Source organism: Mucor velutinosus (assembly GCF_035048745.1).
Source record: "Mucor velutinosus strain NIH1002 chromosome Unknown tig00001564, whole genome shotgun sequence".
Taxonomy (NCBI): domain Eukaryota; kingdom Fungi; phylum Mucoromycota; class Mucoromycetes; order Mucorales; family Mucoraceae; genus Mucor; species Mucor velutinosus.
This window is the reverse complement of record NW_027041906.1, coordinates 978,877-1,001,998: the sequence shown is the minus strand read 5'-3', so window position 1 is coordinate 1,001,998 and position 23,122 is coordinate 978,877. Positions and strand designations below refer to the sequence as shown.

Below are 23,122 nucleotides of genomic sequence, written 5' to 3'. Positions count from 1 at the left end.
TAATACATGGTATAATATTAAGTGTTTTATTTACAAGATGATGTGAATGTGTGTGTAATTTTACAAATGATCTCCTCTCTTTTTTCGAGGGGTTATATTCTACCAGATGCTGCACTTTTCCGTGTTTGCTGGATTCATTTTACTGCCAATGGGACACTTGAAGACCTGCGCAAACTCTTTGCTGTTTTGAAACACCTTGTTTGCCCGAACAGCGTCGGGAGCATGTTCATCTTTGATCTACATATCAAATATCAGTAAGAATGCTCGTAGCGGGAGCTAAAAATAAGCACTCACCGAATCTTTGATGCTTCCTGGTAAAGGCTTGGAGCAGAATGAACGACCCGCGTTGATAAAAAACAAGGCTTCAGGGCTGAATTCTTGTAGTCCAGGAAGAATAGGGTTGTATCCCTTTCCATTTTCTTTGGACTTGAGATAGGCATCATATGTTGCGGCTAATCCTTCGTTGTCTGCAATGTTTTCACCTAATGTCAGCTGTGCCTCTTGTTAGTATGATATCTTACATCATGATAGACTACACTTACAGATCCATCAATGCTATACTTTTTGCCTTTCTCGTCCGTAATACTGGCTCTGGAGTATTGGTCTATAAAGCACTGCGATTTCTCCATGTATTTGTACTTGGTTTCCTCTGACCACCAGTTTCTTTCAATGCCAAGTTCATCGTATTGAGAGCCGTAATCATCAAATGCGTGCTACACAAAACAAGGAGCATGTCAATATTAATTGAAATTAGATGACATGAAGATCGCGTTCATTACCGAATACTCATGACCCAATGTTTGTCCGATACCACCGTAGTTGAGATAGTCAGGATAATAGCGATCGTAGTTTGGCTTTTGAGCAAATGCAGCACTCACGAAAATCTATGTACATTCAAGACATGTGTGAGATACGACGGCGAAACGAGAGGCTCTGTAAAAGATACTCACGCTATTTTTGGATAGTAAATTGAAGGCGTTGACAACTTGAGGGGTTGCTACACCAATCCATTCAGTAGGGCTGATCGTACGTCCGATGGTATCCCAATATATTTGCAATGTCCATTGAGCTACGGCTTTCTCATTGTCATAAAAATTATCAGCATCGGCTTCGAGTCCGCGCAAGTATTTGTGAATGTCTTGAGGTGACCTTTCATCAGGAGACGATGTGCTGTATCCAAGCGACTTTTGCATGGCGTCAAGCTGTAGAATCGAATTTAGTCGTCGTTGCTCATGTGCTTCTGTAGACAGTTGTTTACCTTTTTGATAGCTGAACTTCTAGTAGAATTGTCCAGCCAATTCGCCTTTTTAATGCGATTACCAAGAGATTCCTTGATAGCTTCTGCCATTTCACCCAACTTGATGCGATCAGATTCGCCATTTGAGGTAATCATAGAGTAGAATCGACCAGAAACGAGGTTCAGGTTCTCCAGGACTTTTTCGACACAGAGATTGGATCTTGTTTGGAATGGAGTATCAGGCATGATACGTCGCATTTCGGCATCTAATTTGCTTGCATCTTGGTATATTTTGTGTAAGATTAAATAGTTGACGATAGCGTCTTTATGCAATTTGCGGGTTGGATCATCGACGCTACTGTAATACTCGAGTTCTTGAAAATACTCCACGTTGTAGATCTGCAGGTATAAATCAGATATGTCTCGATCTTGCGGTACATTAGATTCAATGATGGATGCCCAGTGAACGAATGGAAGGGCATCTGAAATTTCGTCCAGCGAATAAGATATAAAAGTCGAATCATCGCTATAGGTTATCGTGTTAGTAAAAAAAAAAAAAAAAAAAAAAAATCTTGATAGTTATAAATAAACATACGAGGCTTTGCTCAGTTGATATAATCTGCTTTGCACAGAAATAGCATCACCAATCATGGCATGGATTTCAGGGTCAGTCATCATCTTCAGTTCAGTGTCTTCCAGCAAAGACACTCTTTCACGATCTCTGTCTGTGGCGTTTTGAAATCCAAACAACGAAGATGTCAGGCTAAAGAGCTTCTCGGGATCCTCGTCTTCAAGAGGCCCTTTGTCTGCATCACTGAGCTCAGAGGGTGGGTATACGATGATGGTCATTGCGGTTCTATCGTTCTCTTTTGGCAGTATCTCCATGGTGAACAGCCCGCCTACTTCGATCACAATAGCGTCGGTTGATTTAGGGTAACTGACAAGATCTGCTGCTCTTGCCGTCAACTGAAACTGTGTGTCGCTTGTTTGTGTTGTTTCGTAAATGAGCTCATTCATGTCGTTAAAGAAGCTCGATAATGCTTCATTGCCGCTTGATTCGATTTCGACGCAGGATGTGTAGTAGTTTTTGACGACTTGGAAGTTTCGCTTGTCTATATTGATGCCGTCTTTTGTGCCCACTCGAAAGCTTGATCGAGATTTTGTTGCTGTCAACAAATCAAAGTAGCTTCCATCCAGAATAGTGCGAAGTTTATCTTTATGGTAGGTTGAATCAGACTCTATAACACCAAATCCTGCAGTGAATTTAGTTGATTGCTAGCAAGCTGATATGATTTATATATACCTGCCAAGTCTTCTGGTATAATTGCATCTCTAATCCAATTACCACCTAATTAACAGGACATGAAACAATGGGAAATTAATGCCAAGGATTAAGCTTTCTATCGCAATTTTATTCTATTACATGTGTATTGATAAAAATCAGAGCAAGGATCAATGTTCATATCCATTGATTGCAAGAGACTTGCTGCTGTTTGGACACATGCACTGGAAAAGCAAATGTCATTTAGTGACACTGCTGGCGCATGTGGGGCAGTAAACACTCCTGAATCTAACACGGGTGCCATGTGTATGCGAAACGGAAGAAATATATCTGAATGAATAAGCAAAACAAAAATAAAAGAGGGAAAAGCACCTCTTCCTTCGTCTTGGCTTGTTTATATATAATTGGTAAGGCTAGAACGTTCAGTCATCTCGCCTTCAACGGGGATAGTGCTGGTAGTGTAACCCAAAGCCTCGGGAGTTACATGCCACTGACTAGTAAGACAGCCATGTTAAATCACAGTTGCCTTGTGGAACTACCATACAATTTGAGTTGCGGAAATTGCCATATTAATACGGCTCATCCAATCATGGTGTAATATTAACATGCTTACTCGCCTCGTCGTCGATCATAAGCAGAATGCACTAACTATCTACAGTTATTACATCTTGGCTCTCCATCGATCTAAGTGCTTAAAATGTTGTCAATTGCCTATTTCCGATGATATCATTCACATGCATCCATTGTGATGTTCTTTTGGCAAATGCATGCATATTTACTGCGTAATTTGATACAGGCAAATAGGCAATCCCAAACGATTTTAAGTTTGCACGAGGGATGTGTGTATTCGCAATTCTGATTACTTTATTCAGGCGCAACAGCATATCTGTCTATTAATACAACTTGCTTATACACACGTACATATATTAGACTTGAACCTCAGTTGAGATATGGCTGACAAAAATTACAAATCAGATCATTTTGTCTATATTTATACAATATCAACTGCATTTTCTCCCAAAGGCAGAAGTCAAGAATGAGGGGGAAACTATATATATCTGCTTGTGGTTGAGAGGATGGCTGTGTATGGTTTATTTTGATTGGAAGACAGGAAGATGAGCTCCTTGTGTAATGCGTGGTGTGGATCAATTCAAACACAATTTGTACATTGATCCATTCATGTACAACATTGAGTGCACTCACATCAAAAGGCTAAAAGGCAACTATAATGTATGTACTTCCAACCTCACTTTTTCAACTTGATTACTCGTTGATTGGCAATGCTAAGATTATTTGCTCACTGATAGCTATGTTGAGCTAAAAACTCAAATACATTTTCGTAAACATCTAGTCACCCTCCTAGAAACGTTAGCTCACATTGCTTGTTGAGAAAACTTTCGCTCTGCAGTTTTAGCATTGTCTTTATCATCGCTTTCTTCCCCAAATCTAACTTTTGTTGTCAAGCGTTGTAATTAGGCTTCTTCTTGTTGGCTTTCGGCATGATGCTGCTAATGTCGTTTTCAGTACTTGATCAGCATTTCCCGGAAAAAAAAAGAGAGAGTGGTATTAGGCAATACAAAATACGGCTACCTTGTCTGTCAGCGCGCATTACAAAAAAAAAAAATTCCCATCATCTGGTGCGCGGCTTTGGCGTACATATCCACTTGATCCATAAACAGCCACTTCTGTTCAGCATTTGCGGCTTCACATAACGCTCCCCTCTGGATATTGGTTTACCCAAAGTCGGTGACAATTTTGTGCCATAAGAGGCTGCCTTCTTGGTTAATTCACCAGTTGCCTGAAATGATCAGAAATCCGATATTCATTCCATTGGAAGCCTTAGAGCTGCTAGGAGAGGATTTTTAAATTTGATTGTTTTAAATACATTGTGAGGTGTATAATTCAAGCACTCTTAGTAAACCAGAACTAGATCCTACTTGAAATAACATGGGTAAATTGAATAGGGCGATTATTTTGCATCTCGCATCAGGCTTTGCAGCATTTGAATAAGTGATTGGCAACGATTAAATCTATTATATACACAAAATATACAACAGCAGCAACAGAAATTAGTCAAGCTAAGCTACGGTACTTTTCAATCCGTTAGTTCCTTCCCAATGGATCCACAAACATTGGTAGTTTTCATGATTTGACAGCCATTGAGATTGCCAGCCAGCCGCAGCCAAACCCAATTAGACTCCCGCTCAATTTTTGCCCTAGATTGGTCAGATTTTGAATAAAATCGACCTGTTTGATCTATTTTACCATCTTTGATTATGTAAGTTGTAAAGATCATTTCATACTTCCTTAAGCTTTCTTAGAGTACTTTTCAAGACGCATCGAATAGTGTTAATTAAAACAAGTGTTTTGAATAAGCTTAATGAGTAAATTTATAAGATATGAAATAGCTATTTTGGCCAAAATGTCGAGATTTTCTATATAAAAGTCTCATAAACAAAGTTCCAGGGATGGCATTGGATCCATAGCATCCTTTTGATCTAATAGATGCTATAGTAAAAGTCTTCATTTTTGAAGTCAAAAACGCGATCGTTTGATTTTCGATGAAAATCATGAGGTATCACTCATGATTTTTTGGTCGATTTTGACGATCCCAAAAAAAGTTGAGCAAAGGTGTCAGAAAGTAAGTGCTAGATAAAAGCAATTGTTTGGTGTTATGCTCGAGGACCAAAACGACTTTCAACACTAGAAATTAAGGCTCAAATGCATCCAAATTACGCTGTGCTTTACCTACTTTTGGGTGACTAGAGGCATTGCAGGTATGCTGTCTGTCTGCAAATGAAGTCTCCTCATTGATACATATGCGGAGCACCTTAGAAGAGCCATAACCGCAATTACAGCTCGCTAATAAAGAGTTATCAGTTGAAAATGAATGAAGTTTTAGTGCATATATCTATTGGGTGCAAAAGCGTTACGAACTCAATATCCCTGATGGATCACATACTTGAAACAGCATTCAAATCACTATTTATACATTTTCTTTAGACTTAGCAATTATTTTAATTGCAAAATCAAGTAATTACAACAGGTAGACATTTTGTTGGCCATATGCTAAACTATTATAATGGGAGACATATTTTAATATGTTGCCATTACACGAAACTGGGCAAAGCAGTGCATTGGCTCACAAACACTAAATCACTTTCAAGACACGCAATCTCTCAACATTTTTCGGTTATGGTAGAAATGAACAACTGCTAGTTATTATATGAATTTATTTATAATGTGAAATTGAATGAAATGACAGCTTAGAGAACGACATGAACGACTTCAACAGGGACTTGCTCGGATCTTCTGGGTCTTTTGGAGTGTTTCTTTGCATGTCGTTTGTGATATCTTTTTCCACCACGACGAGAATGATGTTGGACCATTTCTTTTTCTTCCTCTTCCTCTTCCTCTTCTTCCGCGTCTTCGGGAGAAGCGGAATCACTATTTTCTTCAATTTGCACTTTGGCATCATAGGTATCATCCTCCATGTAAGCATCCTGTTCTTTATCGTCCAAGAACTCGATAAAGGAAGTCTTCAGCAAACTGGGAAACCAATGGTATTCGATATCAGACTCGGATTCTGTCTCTGATTCATTATCATCAGAGTCCATCAAAGAGTAGAAATCATACTTGGTCAGGCAATCGTCGTCTGTAATTTCATAATTCTGTGTTGATTCCAAGGACAATCCACTGAGCTCATTCTCAGATAGTTCACGCACAATGACTGAGGAGGTAGTACCATTTTCTGAGGACGATGTGGTGGTTCTGGTGGTAGATGTTGTGTGCGTTTGACCGCCTGAGCTTGTAGAGGTGGTTGTATGCGAGTATGATTGATAATGATAGCTCATTATAATGCGCTTAATAGTAAAACAAGAAGAAAAAGGGAAAAATCATAAAGCATGGGACTCATTTGAAGGGTTTGAGCAATGCCACAAAACCTTGAACAGCATTGAACCAAGAATCTCCGCGTCAAATTAACATCAGGATTCATGTTCTCCTTTACGTCATGAGCAAGCGTTTATTTCACATTTAATCTACTATTCAATAGTTGCTCGCAATGCTTCTCGACTGTGAACTTGGCTTTATCATTTGGAAATCCAATTGATTTGGCACTATGCGTAGGGAGAGATGAGTCGATATTATACATCAGGAAAATAGGCACTTTGACTTACAAATAAAAGACATCCGCAGGATTGCGGATCTCGGATACAATGTGTGCCTCGCTCGAGATGATTACATTTCGGCCTTGTGTATATTCAAACAATTGCTTTGCCAATTGCACTGTGTATGTTCTAGCTTGAGCATCTATGCGTACTAGATGTATTAGCAAAGAATGAGGTAATGCCGTCAAAATATTTACCTCGAATAGCAGGAGCATAACATATCTCAAAGTAAATATTTCGTTCCAATGCGTTCTTAATGTCAACAGAGCTCAATTCAAATGTAAGACGTTCATCCGCGTAGAGAGATATAATATCGATTAGATTGGATTGACAAGCTGCATGGAATACTGTGTAGTCATTTGTCTTGAGAGCAATCAAATCAAATTGCTTTCTTAATTCAGCGATGTGTTGCTATCATAAAGGAGTGAGTTAAGTACAAGGCAGATCACACAATATCAGCTCTTACTGGATTGATAGCATCAATGGTAACCCTTTTATAGAGTTTCAATGGATATTTCGAGTTTAGTATAGAGGGATCGAATATACTTTCATCTATTGGTTTTGGGATCTTTGTAAAAAGAGGGAAAGATGTTAATACGGCATTTCCTTTTCCAATTCTTATTCCATCTTATTACTTTGGATTCCATTGTATAGTTTAATGCAACTGTAGCTTCATTCACTAGCAATGTTGGTGATTAATCTCGGGACTTTTTATTTGTGTGGGTGGGCAAGTGATTTACATTGTGTTAGACGCGACAGAATCAGTTTTAGCTTGTCAATGGCTGAGCGATCACGTTGTGCTGAGCATGGTATATTAAGATCACAGTACATCTTTGCTTTATATCAATACAACAGAAAAATAAAGCAATATGCAACTATGGAAAGTTTTTTTTTTTTTTTTTTTTTTTTTTTTTTTTTTTTGCGCCTGGTTGGAGTGAGCAGTGGCTTGTATAGGGCCATTTAGCCTTTTCATGTTCCCCTTATTGCCCCTTTTTGCGTAAAAATGCTAATTATCAAAATGAATCATACACTAATCTAAGAAACTCGAGCAGCCCCTTGCTCCAAATGTTGTTGTTTTTGCTGCTGCTGTTGTCAGTGGGAATTGAACGAGACAAAAGGAGATTTATATTTATAGCAGGCATGGCGTAAAAAGTGTGTGCCCAACACCCAATGTGCTGTGAAACTATTTGTGTATCATGTATAGCGATTGACTGGAATAGTACATTTTTGTAACTGCCTCTTTTATGTATATAGATGGTTATTTTTTCCTTAACCATGTATATATATCAAAATATACAATAGACATGCCATTTCAAGCCGTTTTTCTATATTTTCTGACCTGCATTTTGCTGTTTGAGTCTGATTGCAACATCTCCTCAGTGTATTGGTTCCATGATTTACTGCGTTTGGTATAGTCTAGTGCTCGAATCATAAGTAAATCACACATTAGAGTTATACAATCCGAAAATAAAAACCCTGTTACACTGGAAGAGATGCCATATCTATTCTAAAGATTGATCTGTGTAATTTAGGTAAATCTGGGCCATTTTTTTTTGGGGGGGGGGAGACAGGGCTGTAAAGTCGATAGCACAAGGAGATGTCAAGCAAAGGAAGATCAGTTATATTTAACAGAGTCTTCAATGGCCAAATATGCATAGGAGAGAACTGGATATAACTAGACGATTCCTTGCTGCGAGAACTAATTATCATGTAGCACACCCTGCTTCCCATGTTGAACAGCAAGTTGGAAATAGACGGGCAATAATCACAAGAATGCGTGTGTTCTACTAACCTATACAAACAAATTTATATTTGTGTTATGTGAAAATTGTAAATATTTGAAAGGAGACAAGCTTAAATGTATGTATATAGACAGAAAGGAGTATCCTATGGCGCATCTACCCCAAGCTCATGTCTGCTCAAACATGTCCCTCTTGATAAATGGTAGGATGGTTAGCATTGCATATCTGCACAGTTTATTTTAGGGATATATGAGCATTTTTACATAAGACTAGAGAGGATCCAACATTTTGTTTATTAGATATGGATTGAAAATAGTTAAAATAGTAGAGAAATTAGTATTAAATAGAACGAGAGAGAAAAGTGGTATGAATGGATAAGAGAAATGGTGAGAGACATTGGGTATTATTTCAAAACTTAGTTGATACGACCAATAGGCAAGGTGAAATAAGATGATTGCTTGGTCAATAAACCTGATAAGGCATTGTACCAAGCGATGAAGGCAGTGACAACACCAAGGGCACCACCAGCAACGGTACAGGGAGTAGACTCGTTCAATTTACCAGCAGTCAACATGATGAATGTGATGAACAAGAAGAAGAACAGAGAGATGAGGCCAAAGTTTGAACGATGAGAGGCGATCAGCATGATACCAGTGAAGATGGTCCAGCCCAAAAGATAATAACCAATAGACTTCTCCATAAGAGCCTTGTCAGTGCCATAACTACCTGTGATGTTGGCTCCAGGAATGAAGATCATACCAAAGGACAACCAAAAACCACCATAACTGGAAAATGCGGTTGCGCCAAATGTGTTACCTGTCTTGAATTCCCACATACCAGCCAAGAGCTATGAATAGACGGTGCTTGTTAATAAACAAATAGTGATTGAGAGTTCCTTTCAATATAGAATTTACCTGAACAAGACCGCCATAAAAGAAAGCAAGACCAGTAACGACACCATGAGGGCCGGTGGGAGACACACCAGCACCAGCATTGTGAAGTGACAAGACAAAAGTAGTCAAGGCAAAACCACAGAGACCCAAAGGACCTGGATTAGCGATAGTAGGAGCAGCTACTACTGGAGGAGCGGGAGAGGTAGAGTGAGTAACTTGGTACTTGGATTCGACATCTTGTTGTTCAGCAGACATTGTAGAATTTAATTGGTTGATCTGATGTAAATGTGTGGTTGATTCGATTAAGCTTTTCTATCAAAATAGAAGAAGAGAGAAAGAGAAAAAGACCAAGGAATTGTGGGGAATGGAAATTTGGATGTGGAAGAGGGGGGGGGGGTATTTATATATTTTGAAAAAAAAAGGAAAACCATGTTTGATTGCATACATTAGAAGCCGAATTTGTTTTTTTTCTTTTATTGGGGGTTGGGCTGTGTGTGTGGGGGGGGATTGTTTGTGTTTATCATCTGTGTTCTCTCTCTCTCTCTCCTCAAATCAACCTCCTCCTTTGCCTCTCTCTCTCTCTCTCTCTCTCTCGCTGCCTCCTTTTTTGGATACTGAAAGAAAAGAGAGATTCATCATGATGGTACAACTCTAAATTTGCTATTTTATTAGGTGGGAAAAATCATGAAACCTCATTTTCTCTGCTCCTTGAAATGCTGCATTTGGCATTTTAATAAACCATAAACAATAGGGAAACAAGTTTTCTCTTGGTCCTATTAATTGACAACTTATAGTTTGATGTGCTAAATTGCGCAGGAATTACACAAGAAACAAGCCAGCAGCAGAACGCGTACGATGGCAAAAAAACTAGTTTACTTTTCACAAAAGCAAACAAAGTTTGGTCGGAGGCACTTCTAAATCTGGTTCTTCTCCCGACCAATTCAGTAAGCATCTGTCCCTCCAATGATTCCATTATAAACACTTCAAAGCACGGCAACCAGTCAAGTTGCGTGTGAATCCGCCTTGATTTGTATTGTGATGCTGAATCCTTGGGAAAATCCAGCGTTGTGAGGAGAAAAAGAGCAAAAGTGAAGGCAGGCCATGTTGAATCTGACGGTAGATGGAAAGTCAATCGTAGATTGCCAATGTGTCAAAAAAGAAAAAAACATGGTCGATTTACGTTTTCTAACCGCGGTAGCATTCCCTTCTGTGGTAAAAAGGGCTTTTTGAAAGATAAAGAGCTGTGTGAGTTAGTCAGAGAAGGAGAGCAGCTCTTGCGTCGTTGGACGAAATACACAGCACACACGTTGGTGTTACTTCAGAATATCCTCTCGGTGCGATTACTTGCTGTAACACTCGAGACGATCCTTCTCGGCTCACTATCTACGAGCAAAGGTATAACTTGGTTAGTGTATATTTGTCGTCTAGATTTTGTTCCAGGCGAAATGTGGACTTTTTCTTCTTCCACAGCATTTCAATCCATGTGGGATGATGTTTCTTATCTATGATCAACACAATGGAGTAACTTCCACATTTGAACAATTTGTATGTGAAAAACCACACCAGCATTTGAAACCAATTTTCCATGGAACTACAGATTTGGGATTGAGGTATCACATCTAATGTCAGTCAGATGAGAGAAATCTCTAGTTCCTCTTACCTAAGCTTTATGAACTTCAGGCATACGATGACTGGGTGAGAAAATGCATGTACAAATTGCGATTCCATGGATTCCTCTCGCTTTGTCACAGTGATGAATTAATCCGAGTGTATGACAGGCGGGGAGCGAGAAATGCTGCTCTTGTATCACACCAATAAACTTTATCTTCCCATTTACCCCACATTCAAGAAGCTTTTTACTGGCGTAGCACAGGTCCTCCGTCGCTGTGTGGTGATGATTAGATCTCTTCTCTCCTTTTGTATGGTTCCTCGTATTTACCCCAGGTTTTTTTTTTTCTTAAAATTGGACAAATGTGTGTGAGAAGACGGCTAGAAGAACAATGTATTCAGAAACTATGTGAATGATTAGTTTGTAATAGGTTACTTGTCATGTTTGGTAACCAATGCCATTTCACCTACTACACCAAGTTCATGTTATCCCACGAACACGCTTCTTCTTGGTGTTCGCCTGTGTACTCGCAATCGGGTTCAAAGGCTTACGTCTCAGCGAAAAGAGATAAGGCTAATTCCCATCATTAATTTGGTTAGGACTAGTGTATGCTTTCTCATTGACTGTTCTGAATTGGCCTGTTTGTTCTTCTTGTTCCATCCAGCGAGCATAGTTTGGTTGCCTTTGGATGACCGAAAGTCTTATTGTCTGCAGGCATTCAATGGCTTGCATTCGGTTGGTGCCTGCTACAGCCTTGTGAAAAATCACACTCCACGAGGTTTTCATTCACTCAAAATTTAATCGTATGATATAAATGCCGTCAATGTGATCTTCCACTTGGGAAAAAGCCAATACTATCCAAACAACCTATAAACAGTTTCAATTGCAAAGGAGGACAAATTGAGCTCCATGAAGAAGTACAATGCAACTATCAAGACTTGTATCTTACCTGTCATTTTGCATACGTGGTAGCATATGCAGGTAGTATTGCAATGTACGCCTTAGGCCACACTCTACCAATTTTGTTGGAGTAGCTACGGTGGTACACAACCACTCTCAAATTCACTTATCATGGCAACTTGTTGCAAGCATATCATCTCAAAGAACGTTTCAATCAAACAATGTGCTTAAAATACGCACACAGCTTTGGTTTTTTCAGTATGTTGATTGACAGAGACCTCCTTACAATGATGAAGATTTCAAGGTCAACCAAATCACAACATATGACATTCATAGGCCTATGTTTATAATGCTATACTCAAGACTCGGCATGTTTGTATACAAACTCTAAATATAAAGCTCGTATGCTTTGTAGGTGTGAACAATGTATACATATTAGCAATTTGACCTCGTTTAAAGTAAGGCATGCTTGATTATGTACTTTATTTATAAAATGCATTATTGTATCTGTCTGTAGCCATTACAACAATAATTGTACTATACATTCATGATTCATCTACAGCTTTTATTTGACAAATTACTCCATGGCTATTGAAAAGGTTGTTCTTGTTGTGTTGGTTGGCAGCGACAGAAAGAAAAGTATCCCAGGACATTCTGTAATCCTTTGAAACTGTATATTCCTATGATAGCTATCTGCGTATGTTATATGAATGATACGTTATATACCTGACAGGCTGACCATTACACAAAGCAGGCCGTATAGTAATATGATCAAGGGAACGACATAACATGACAGTTTTTTTTTGGGCAGCACGTCCAGATGAGGTGAATGAGGTTGCTAAGCCCAAAAAAAAAGCGAACCACGGCATTGTATAAAAGTAACAACTCTATGTTTTCTATGGACATCACTTGTTGCTCATATGTTCTCTCTGCGTTTATGATGAAAGCTTACTTCGATTTAGTTTGGATCAAGCCATAATGTAAACTCGGATTTAAAGCGGCATCTTCTGAGTCGTTTTCATTGCTGGGCAATCACTTTTTTTGCAGCTTCAAACTATCCTTTAAACGCACAACGCTTCTTCAGTTTGCAATATCCATAAAGAAGACAGCTAGGCGCGATGAACTGTGATTGCTTGTGCATCCAGCCACAAGGTACGATTTATTACAAATAAAGACCCATGCAAGCATGTGTCAGAGATAAATAGAGTTTTGGAATATCAACTCTCAGGATGACAATGTGGATATAAACAAGTGACGAAAATGAGACATCTTACCGCATTAATCCAGAAAGAGAAAGAATGAGGAGTTAAAGTACAACCATAATTGTAGGTGAAGGGAATGGTGCCAGATGGGATTGTATCACAACAGTGATTACTTGCCATACACATCGACTGGGGAACACATTTCACATCAACAAGCTAGGTATTAGTAGTGCATACATTGATTCAATGGATGTTTAATTACAATTTTTTTTTTGGTTAATACAGTGCGAAGAAAGAGTAGAATAGTGCAAAATAATAGAAACAAATATGTAATGGTGTAAATGTGTAATAGTTATAAATGGTCTCCTTTTTGATGTTGGGTGCATTTACCAAGCAAGTCCACCTTGAAATTCCATGCAACTTAGACCCTCTTCATAAATGTTGTAGCTTAACAGGGCCCATTCATTTTCCTTGTTCATATACACGCTCTCTCCACGTTCAATCTTGCTCATGTCAATATCCTTATTATCATTCATGGCTTCCTTGTTGCTCTCCCAAATATTAGCATGCTCTTGATGGCAAGTAAAACCAGGCTTGACATACACAACTGGGATTTTCTTGGTCCAAGCAGCAGTGCAAATAAATTCAATATCCATCCTATCAAGGGGTAGTCAGCATCCGTGTGCGTCTATCACATAGAAGATCATCTTTACCATGCAACACCTCCTGCTTCTCTATACCCTCTAGGAACTTTCCATGTGTCTCTGTGAGCCATAGTAAAATCACCAGCTTGATCTGCCACTTCGAGAATATTCATGGTGGTGGTTCTGTCCTTGATATCAGGGTTGTTTCTGCTGGTCACTGTGATGGGAGGAGGCAATGTATAGTTTCCCCAGTCCTGCTCACCCAATTTACAGCTGTTGTAAATCACATCGTCGCTAGGAAATGGCTCCAAGTTGACAATAGAGGGTGGCAAATTGTCGTGAATGTTGTGGTGATCTTGGTGTTGTACATAAATAACACCCTTTTGGAATACTCGTGATTTAATGGCATTGTGGAAATTATGGGACCAAATATCATCTTGGTTGGTGCAGACAACAAATTCACCTCTGGCAAATCGAATGCCAACATTTTTACCTTCAAATTCATGTAAAGGTGATTTGCCCCGGTTTTGAATGATTTCGTGAAGCGAGTTGGGTATAGTGATAATTCTATATTTCAGGTACTTTGATCCTCTAAATCTCTACAACACAGCAAATGTGAGTTTTTCCCGCTCTCCTCTCGCTATAACCACCCTATCCTTACAAAAGCGTCAATCACTCTTCTATGGTTGGCAGGTGGATTCCATTCCACAATCAATAATTCAATCTTTTCTTGTGTCTTTTCGGCCAAGATATAAGCAGAGTCAATGAAATTCTGAAGACGATGATGTTGCCCGCTACACATTAAAAGGGTCAGCTTACTGCTTTTACCGAGAATCCGTACACTGTCTTAATTACCCAGCATAATTATCGACTCTGGTGACAATAACAATCGAGAGATATTCTGAAGGTGTATTTCCTGGATCCAGGCAAGCTTCCCACTCTTGTCTTGTTAATTGAATCTGATCCACTAATGCGGTATCTTCAATGATGTTTGCCTTTTTTCTGATTACTGCTGGAGCATTGGTGGTGGCATCTCTGCTAGCGGTTGACAGGTTGTAAATAAAAAACAAAGACACGAGAGTGAATAGTATGATGGCTGGTAGTAATATACGTTTGTTGGTAGCGAGGTGCTTCATATTTTTACAATTCTCGAAACTGAAAACGAGATGAGGGAAAGAGAGAAAGAGAAGATGGAAGGAAAAAGGAGAAGGTTTTATTGGTCTAGATGTGTAAAACGAAACTAAAGAAAGGTAGTCATTTCGTCTTTTGGTCGGTCCAATTTTAGACATTGAAGCCCAGTGTAGAACAAGGTTGTTCAGTAGACACGCATCGATATGTCGTATCCATAGGTCAGAGTGGTTGTGGGCTTTTATTCGATTGGTATAGTAAAAATCAGGGCTTGAAAACGGATGCAAAGTACCTGACGCATTTGCGTTTCAAACGACAAAATGTGAATCCCAGGCACTATGGTGGTAGGACCAAAATAGATCTATTTTTAATGATGCTTGGTAAATTGTAAACAAAATAGCGTCATTTATTCTATTCTCAAAAATGAACAGATGAGATGATGAAACTATCGTTGGCTACTGATATCTGCCCGTCCCATCATGTCTACTACTGCTGCCTTACTTGTCTCATGGATACAATATAATGTATTCAATGCTACGTTACACTAATGAGTCCATAAGAGAGATCAACAGCATTGCTCTGGTGGAGAGTGAATAAATGGTGCTAAATGTACATCATGAATTAGTGTCAAATTGAGGTAGTTTGAGTCTAGAGAAAGCGCTATACGCTATGTGTCGTTGTCATTATCCAAAGAGGTGCCCGCAATTTGAATGTCCTGTTATAGGTCGACAAGTAATTTAAACTAGAAAGCATTTGGCTTTACAAGAGTCTAAACAGAGAGTTTGCATGTGTGGCAGGTAAATTTTAAAGCTGATTTAAACCCTAAATGGTAGACCTTGACATGTCAGTTTATTTGTAGCACTGGTAATCCAATTTTGCTACTGATTCAACATTGCACGGCTTCCAGGCCCTGAACAATGACAATCTCACGATAATACTACTGATATATGCTAATATCTCACTTTTTGACTCTCTATCTTTACGCAAAGTGTCTGTAAACGGTCTGCAACTCTCGATCTGACTTTTCTAGGCTATCTATGAGAACAGTTCGTATACGGGCAGACAGCATACCTGTAATGCCTTTTAACACTCAAAAATAGGTAAAGCACAGCGTAATTTGGATGCATTTGAGCCTTAATTTCTAGTGTTGAAAGTCGTTTTGGTCCTCGAGCATAACACCAAACAATTGCTTTTATCTAGCACTTACTTTCTGGCACCTTTGCTCAACTTTTTTTTGGGATCGTCAAAATCGACCAAAAAATCATGAGTGATACCTCATGATTTTCATCGAAAATCAAACGATCGCGTTTTTGACTTCAAAAATGAAGACTTTCACTATAGCATCTATTAGATCAAAAGGATGTTATGGATCCAATGCCATCCCTGGAACTTTGTTTATGAGATTTTTATATAGAAAATCTCGACATTTTGGCCAAAATAGCTATTTCATATCTTATAAATTTACACATTAAGCTTATTCAAAACACTTGTTTTAATTAACACTATTCGATGCGTCTTGAAAAGTACTCCAAGAAAGCTTAAGGAAGTCTTTTTTTTTTTTTTTTTTTTTTTTTTGTAGGGGAGTCGAGCTCCAGGTTTTATTTAAAGTCCTTTAAATGTCATACTGAGGGATAGAAAAGACTGTTGGTGGACCCAATGTCTGCAAAGAAGGGGAATAAGAAATTTTTTGAACTAAGTTGGGAAAGAAATCTACTACTAATAAGGTGCGACACCTAGAGCCAATACAGTCTTGCGGAAATCGTCAAAATATAGATAATGGATAGAGTACAAAAAACACCAAACGAGGACATCAGTACTACGTCAAAAATTCAGACAACTTGCGTTCACCAGGATTTGAACCGGGATCCTCCCGTTGGCATACGGGAGTTTTACCACTTCGCCCTACCACCAGGGAGCTTAATGTCAGATGCGAATACGTAGAGATAGTATATGCAATCTGAGATCTGATCGAGATAGATATAGATATAGATGTAGGGATTATGCAGGAATGTATATAGCCTTTTAGTTGAATGGATAAAAAGGTGCTTTATTAATATTAGATTTGAACATTGATTTTATCCAATATAGTTTGTGTAATGTTGTGCGCTATCCAGGTTAATCGCTGTTTAATGTTCCTGGTAGCTGGCGCTCTAGGTTTAAACCTGCGCTTCTTATTCTTGTTTGTGTTTAGTCTGTCAATGATATCCTGCAGATCTAAATCACTGTCAGAATACCCTTCAACCCTGACATTAAGGAAGTCTGAAGGAATCATCACATTTCATATAGTCAAATCTTGCAAAATAGCTCAAAGAAGTCGAAATTGGATCAGAAATTCCCATTTCGAGCAGGAAAAAATTGACCGGAGATTAAATCATTTTTGGCTGGCAAATTCAATGGCATGCTTACCTTCATGCTGATCGATGCTGTTGGAAGCTCATAAAAAGGGATTGCGAGCTTTATATGCTACTATTGCTTCGCCTTTGCTGCTTTTATTAGATATTGTTATATATATGATAGACCGAGATAATACGTATTTCCCGCCTAAATGCGAAGCCCAATGCGAACAGTAAAATTAAAGTTTCCAAATGATGTTTCGAGCGTAAATCCTTCTTTCCTGTTAATCAAATGAGTATTTTAAAGGTGCAAAATTCGGTTTAAACAACCATTTCAAGTTAAATAGTTGCTCAACGGCTAACGTATACTATCAAGTGCGTTCAGAACGTTGGGATTGCAAAATCCTGCACAGCGAGATACTGCTGGTACTAGTACATGCTAACTCGACACATTAATTGAGCATATTGTCTTCCAATTACGGACAGTGTCAATGCTCATACAAGTGCAAAATGATGCGATGCTTTTTTTCCAAGGTATAGTAATGGCTGTGCTGTCCTGATTCAGAAAATGCTCGTCAGCGCTCTTATTCATTCAACTAGAATGTTTCAACTGACTTGATCAAGACAGACACGCAATGATCCTGGGAGAACGCGTGTGAAACTATTTAAGCTTCATTTGTAAATAGTTGATGATAATATACGGACCAGGATTCTCAAGCAAAGATGCACATGAGGCGAATACTGATCCATCTCCAGCTAGTACACTCAATGACAAGGCATCATAGTACATGCAAGTTTTTCTGTGCTTGTCATTCAGCAATTCCAACTGTATCATCAGAAATCTATAACTGCCGCAGTAAATACAGAATAAAGTGTACAAACAATTGCCCTGACTTTTGCGTAAAGCCGTAAGATCGGTCAAAAGTGACCCTGTCAGCAGACGTGTCAATTAATAAGCAACATCTGCATATTGATCTGGATCAGCATAGAGATGCTGAGTAATGATTGGAAGATCAAGCTTTATACATTCTCAAAATGCCTTTTTTTTTCTTTCACCATTCCATATACTTTGGATAGCAAAGCCCTTTTACTATGAGTCACAGATTGCAAACATGCATCATACAGAAGATTTATTGATAAACTATATAAAGGGGCTTTGACATCCTGGTTCTTCTCGTTGTATACTACACAAATCTATTACAATGGTCCAATCTGCTGTTTTTATTCGCACAATTGCTCCCAATGAAACTAGGTATGCTGAGCAGGGATGCAATGTCATCAATAACGCCTATCGTTCAGCAGGTTTGTATTTAGACTTGGTATTGGGCCTGACATGAGTTGATACGATATGAACATGTGGTAGGCGGTTGGACATCCGAGAAGGATCTAGTGAGAGAGCCTCGTGTGTCTGTACAAGATGTAGAGAAACTCATCATCAACTCTGGTAACCCCAACACACTACTGTTTGCATTTGAAGAGGATCAAGTGGTAGGCACAGCAGTATTGCAACCATCATTAGTGGATGCTGGAGAGGCTGAAATTGCTCTGTATTGTGTCAGTGTCAGCCATCAATCTCGAGGCATTGGTGCCAAGCTCTTACTGCACTCTATGGATGAGGTAAAGCGTCTTGGGCATCACACAGCTTACTTGAAAGTGTTGGAGAATAGGCCAGAGGTGCTGGCTTTCTATGCCAAGCATGGGTTCACTGACTCTGGAGAACGCATCCCTTATCATTGGCCTGAAAGATTGATGGTAGACACTCAATTTGCGATTTTGAAGAAACGGCTTTGATTAGAACATGAATAAAAGAGTTGAAGTCTTGATGTTATTACCAAAGAGTTGCATTGATGGCTTCCACAATCATTGATTCAGCTTGGATTTGATTCGCTGATGTCATAAAGTAATGAGCAGGACGAAAATGGAACAATAAATGCAGTGATTTTGCAACCCGCATCAAAGCTTCGTCTTTTTTCTATTTATTCCATTCTTTTATTGCTGTGGAAACAAAGCTGTTTCTTTTGTGAAGAACTTGATAACCGCATGAATTCTCTATCCAATTTCCAAATTCCCGATGCTTGGGAAGTCAAAGTAAGTGCACCACTGACGTTGCAAGAGGTCGTCGTATTGATGATGCTGAATCGCTTTAGGACGTGGTCAACAAATTGTAAGTATTACTGATGGCATTTCCGGGAAAAAAAGGCAGCTAATGATAGCGTACAGAAAGAGCGTCGTGCTGAACTACACAGAGATGGAGGCCAAAGTGCACGAAGCTACCAACAACGAGCCGTGGGGAGCTTCCAGTACCCTTATGCAAGAAATTGCTCAAGGTACTTACAACTAGTATGTATATTCAATATCTCAAGACGTCAAACAAGTATGCCATTCTAATCTACGTTTGCACAGCCAATACTTTAACGAGATTATGCCCACTGTCTACAGACGATTCACCGAGAAAGAATCTAAGCAATGGCGTCAAATATACAAGGTACTGCAGAGATGCAATATTTACTGCCAGAATTCGCACTCACACACATGCACATTTACAAATCTCAGGCATTAGTCTTGCTTGAATACCTCATAAAAAACGGCTCTGAACGTGTAGTCGATGATGCCCGTTCCCATGTATCGATGATCAAGGTGATGCGCAACTTTTACTATATTGATGATAAGGGCAAAGATGAAGGATTGAATGGTAAGAAATCAAAGTTGCTGTAACTAAATGAGCAAGCCATTAACTTGTTTTTCTAGTCCGAAACCGAGCAAAGGAAATTGTTGAATTATTAGGCAACACGGACAAGATCAGATCCGAACGTAAATTGGCCAAGAAGAACCGAAACAAGTACACAGGTGTAGGTTCTGACTCTTCTGGTGGCATGCGATCCATGGGTTTAGGTAGCGCAGGCTATGGTGGTGGATCAAAGTATGTAGGTTTTGGCAGCGATTCTTACTCTGGTGGTGGAGGCATTAGTTTTAATGGTGATGCTTTGAGTTTTGGCGAGGAAACTCCTTATCCTCATCAAAGTGGCCGTTATGACGAAGACGATGAAGATCAAGGTGGCTATCGCAGTGACAGTAACGAAGATGCCTCTGCATCCTCCAAGAGGGCCACTACTACCGACGATTTTGATACAAAGCAATCCAACGACGATGACTGGGGAGACTTTACCTGGGGAGAGCCTACTGCATCTACTCAGGAAACAAAGCCAGGCGGTAACAACAGCATCCTGGACGACGATTTTGCTGATTTCCAGCACGCTGTTGCTGATGAACCTGTTCAAACAGCAGCACCAAAGAAATCACAGCAGCAAGATTTGTTTGATTTGTTGGGAGATGATGCCAGTACCACACCAGTGACACCTTCAGCGGCTCATCCACAACAGCAATCACTACACATGTTTGAAACCAAACAGCCCATGGTTCCATCTTCACAACAGCATCAGCAGCAGCAACAACAACAACAGCAACCACCCAAACAAGAGGAAAAGAAGGTCGAAGCAAGCACACCCACGGGCATGTGGGCACAAGCATCCAACTTTGTTTCATTGGATTCTCTGGGCAAAAAGAGCAACAACACTACACAAAGCACTGGACCCTCCATGAACGCATTAAAGAATACCAGCGTTCAAGCAGACTGGAATAACTGGGCCAGCAACAACCCAACCAAGCCTGCAGCACCACCCGCTAAAGCTTCGTCCCCCTTTGACGACCTACTATTCTGATAAAGAGATACATACTTTCACAAATCCTTCTTTTTATTATTTCGATTTTTGATATGAAAGTTGTGAGTGTGTATATATAGAAAAAGAAATCAAGATAGAAAAAGGGTGGCAGATATGTGTGTGCTGTGTGTGTGTTGTGTTGTGTGTTTGTGAGGAGAGAATAATACGTAGTTGGCTATTTTTTTTTGTTATCTATACCATTGGGATGCATTTATCGACTTTGGACCAAATCATCAATCTTCATGATCATTTTGACGGTTTCAGCAGACAATTCAAGAGCACTGGAGGTGACTAATAGAGGTTGAATGACATTCTCATCCAAGATATTTGTAATAGTGCCCTTCTTGACGTTGATACCAGCAGTCTTTTCACCGAGAGCATGCTTGTTTCTTAATTCAGTGACAATGGCAATTGGGTTCAAACCAGCGTTCTCAGCCAAGGTAGTGGGGATGACTTCAAGGGCTTCAGCAAATGCCTGGAAACAGTATTGCTCCATACCAGTCAAAGTCTTTGCATAATCCATCAATTTTTGAGAAATCTCGATTTCAGGGGCACCACCACCAGCAATCAAAAACTTCTTCTTGACCAAACAGCGAACGACACAGAGAGCATCGTGAAGAGAACGATGAGATTCTTCGAGAACAAGGGAGTTGGCACCACGACAGATGACAGACACAGTCTTACCAGCATGCTTCATACCAGTAACCTTGACAATGCGAGCACCAGCATTCTCTGATTCTTCAATCAAATCAGCATAACCGAGTTTATCGTCAGTGAAAGATTCGACATCTGCAACAGGCTTACAACCAAGAGACTTGGCGATAAACTCGACTTCATCACGTTCAATATCCTTTACAACCATAATCTTCAACTTGGACAAAAAGTGGAGGGCCAAGTCATTGACGGCATCACGCAAGATGGACTTTTGGATCAAAAGAACGTTACAACCTGACTTTTTGATCTTTTTGCACATGTTCAAGAGGTATTGACGCTCTTCCTTGAGAATCTTATCCATTTGTCTATAGTCGTTCACCACAATTTGATTTTCCATGTCAGGCTTGGGAGGAGAGAGTTGGAATTGAATGAGACCAATCTTGGCCTTCTCCATGCGGTTGGGACCACCAGCAGTACGAACGACAGTTTGATTCAACACAAGTCCATCGACCAATTCGGTATCGTCAATAGTACCACCCACCTTCTTTACAACACGAATATCATTCAAGTTGACGTTGTTGGCGATAGCAGGATCAATGACGCGAACGACAGCATCGACAGCGATGGGAGCCAGTAAAGTGGAATATTGAGATACAATCTTTGAGTTGAGAGAGGTGGAGGCAGCTCTCAAGAGAGATTCGCGATCACTCAAATCAACAGGAGTGGCCATCTCGGTCAAAAATTCAACTGATTTGGTTGCTGCTCTTTGGAAAGATTCGGCAATAGTAGTGGGATGAATGCCCTTGTTCAACATCTTTTCAGCAGCTGACAATAAGGAACTACATAACACGACGACAGATGTAGTACCATCACCAGCTTCCACATCTTGTGCAGCAGATAGATCGACAAGCTACCAAACAAACAGGATTAATTCTCGGCCTAGTCTTTCTCGTAGTGATGATGATTACCATCTTGGCTGCAGGGTGGAGAACAGCCATGTGTTTAAGGATAGTAGCACCGTCATTGGTGATGACAACTTCGCCGCTGCCAGTTTGAATCTACAATGTCAAATCCTGTTAGACAATATAGTCTATCACGCATGATCAATATCGCATCTACCATCTTATCCATGCCTCTGGGGCCCAAGGAAGTACGGATCGCGTCTCCAACAGCTATACATGAAACGATTTAGAAACAATTGAACGCGAAATCACACGAATGCATTTGACGTGTGTGCAAATGTGTGTGTCTCTATTACCTTTTGCAGCAGTAATATTTGACATACGCACCTCCATGGGCTTGTCTTTATCTTGAAATTTTCCGCCATTTACACCACCACCGGTTGTTGGTTTTGCTACTTGTGCCATTTTTATATTATTATACTATTAGAAAGAGGGGGAGGAGCTAAAAAGAAATTTGGTTGAACTGGAAAAAATTTGCTTTTGAGTTTGGAAACTGCTAGATTGATTTCCAAGAAAGGGGGAGGGGGACCACCCAAAGATGGAACACGTACTGCTTCAACAATACCTTAATAAGTCACAGAGAAGGATGCTTCCCAATGTTGAAAGTCAGGATATGATGTGGTACATGCATCAAGAAATGTCATTTAC

The 23,122-nt window shown here is 39.7% G+C and overlaps 8 protein-coding genes across 8 annotated transcripts; 2 read left to right on the top strand and 6 right to left on the bottom strand.

Annotated features, from left to right (window-relative positions):
• Nucleotides 1-99: 99 nt before the first annotated feature.
• ATC70_010603 (uncharacterized protein) lies at nt 100-2,823 on the bottom strand (the record flags this gene model as incomplete). Its single annotated transcript, XM_064829816.1, has 9 exons — nt 100-237; nt 295-492; nt 543-713; nt 780-884; nt 951-1,202; nt 1,259-1,763; nt 1,833-2,490; nt 2,541-2,585; nt 2,661-2,823. 9 exons carry the CDS (start codon nt 2,821-2,823, stop codon nt 100-102), a joined length of 2,235 nt encoding a protein of 744 aa, XP_064682318.1.
• Nucleotides 2,824-5,785: 2,962 nt separating this feature from the next.
• ATC70_010602 (uncharacterized protein) lies at nt 5,786-6,373 on the bottom strand (the record flags this gene model as incomplete). Its single annotated transcript, XM_064829815.1, has 1 exon — nt 5,786-6,373. One exon carries the CDS (start codon nt 6,371-6,373, stop codon nt 5,786-5,788), a length of 588 nt encoding a protein of 195 aa, XP_064682317.1.
• Nucleotides 6,374-6,543: 170 nt separating this feature from the next.
• On the bottom strand, nt 6,544-7,519 carry ATC70_010601 (uncharacterized protein; the record flags this gene model as incomplete). Its single annotated transcript, XM_064829814.1, has 6 exons — nt 6,544-6,637; nt 6,698-6,830; nt 6,886-7,099; nt 7,155-7,256; nt 7,324-7,367; nt 7,429-7,519. The coding sequence occupies 6 exons, from the start codon at nt 7,517-7,519 to the stop codon at nt 6,544-6,546; spliced, it is 678 nt and encodes a 225-aa protein (XP_064682316.1).
• A 1,326-nt stretch (nt 7,520-8,845) lies between these two features.
• On the bottom strand, nt 8,846-9,578 carry SUR2_1 (Sphingolipid C4-hydroxylase sur2; the record flags this gene model as incomplete). Its single annotated transcript, XM_064829813.1, has 2 exons — nt 8,846-9,277; nt 9,345-9,578. 2 exons carry the CDS (start codon nt 9,576-9,578, stop codon nt 8,846-8,848), a joined length of 666 nt encoding a protein of 221 aa, XP_064682315.1.
• A 3,842-nt stretch (nt 9,579-13,420) lies between these two features.
• On the bottom strand, nt 13,421-14,814 carry ATC70_010599 (uncharacterized protein; the record flags this gene model as incomplete). Its single annotated transcript, XM_064829812.1, has 4 exons — nt 13,421-13,691; nt 13,748-14,277; nt 14,340-14,472; nt 14,534-14,814. The coding sequence occupies 4 exons, from the start codon at nt 14,812-14,814 to the stop codon at nt 13,421-13,423; spliced, it is 1,215 nt and encodes a 404-aa protein (XP_064682314.1).
• Nucleotides 14,815-18,341: 3,527 nt separating this feature from the next.
• On the top strand, nt 18,342-18,930 carry ATC70_010598 (uncharacterized protein; the record flags this gene model as incomplete). The annotated part of the gene is made up of 2 exons (XM_064829811.1): nt 18,342-18,441; nt 18,503-18,930. 2 exons carry the CDS (start codon nt 18,342-18,344, stop codon nt 18,928-18,930), a joined length of 528 nt encoding a protein of 175 aa, XP_064682313.1.
• Nucleotides 18,931-19,179: 249 nt separating this feature from the next.
• Nucleotides 19,180-20,858, top strand: ATC70_010597 (uncharacterized protein; the record flags this gene model as incomplete). The annotated part of the gene is made up of 6 exons (XM_064829810.1): nt 19,180-19,227; nt 19,287-19,303; nt 19,360-19,479; nt 19,543-19,624; nt 19,693-19,831; nt 19,888-20,858. The coding sequence occupies 6 exons, from the start codon at nt 19,180-19,182 to the stop codon at nt 20,856-20,858; spliced, it is 1,377 nt and encodes a 458-aa protein (XP_064682312.1).
• Nucleotides 20,859-21,069: 211 nt separating this feature from the next.
• ATC70_010596 (uncharacterized protein) lies at nt 21,070-22,879 on the bottom strand (the record flags this gene model as incomplete). The annotated part of the gene is made up of 4 exons (XM_064829809.1): nt 21,070-22,422; nt 22,481-22,570; nt 22,632-22,684; nt 22,771-22,879. The coding sequence occupies 4 exons, from the start codon at nt 22,877-22,879 to the stop codon at nt 21,070-21,072; spliced, it is 1,605 nt and encodes a 534-aa protein (XP_064682311.1).
• Between the last annotated feature and the right edge of the window lie 243 nt (nt 22,880-23,122).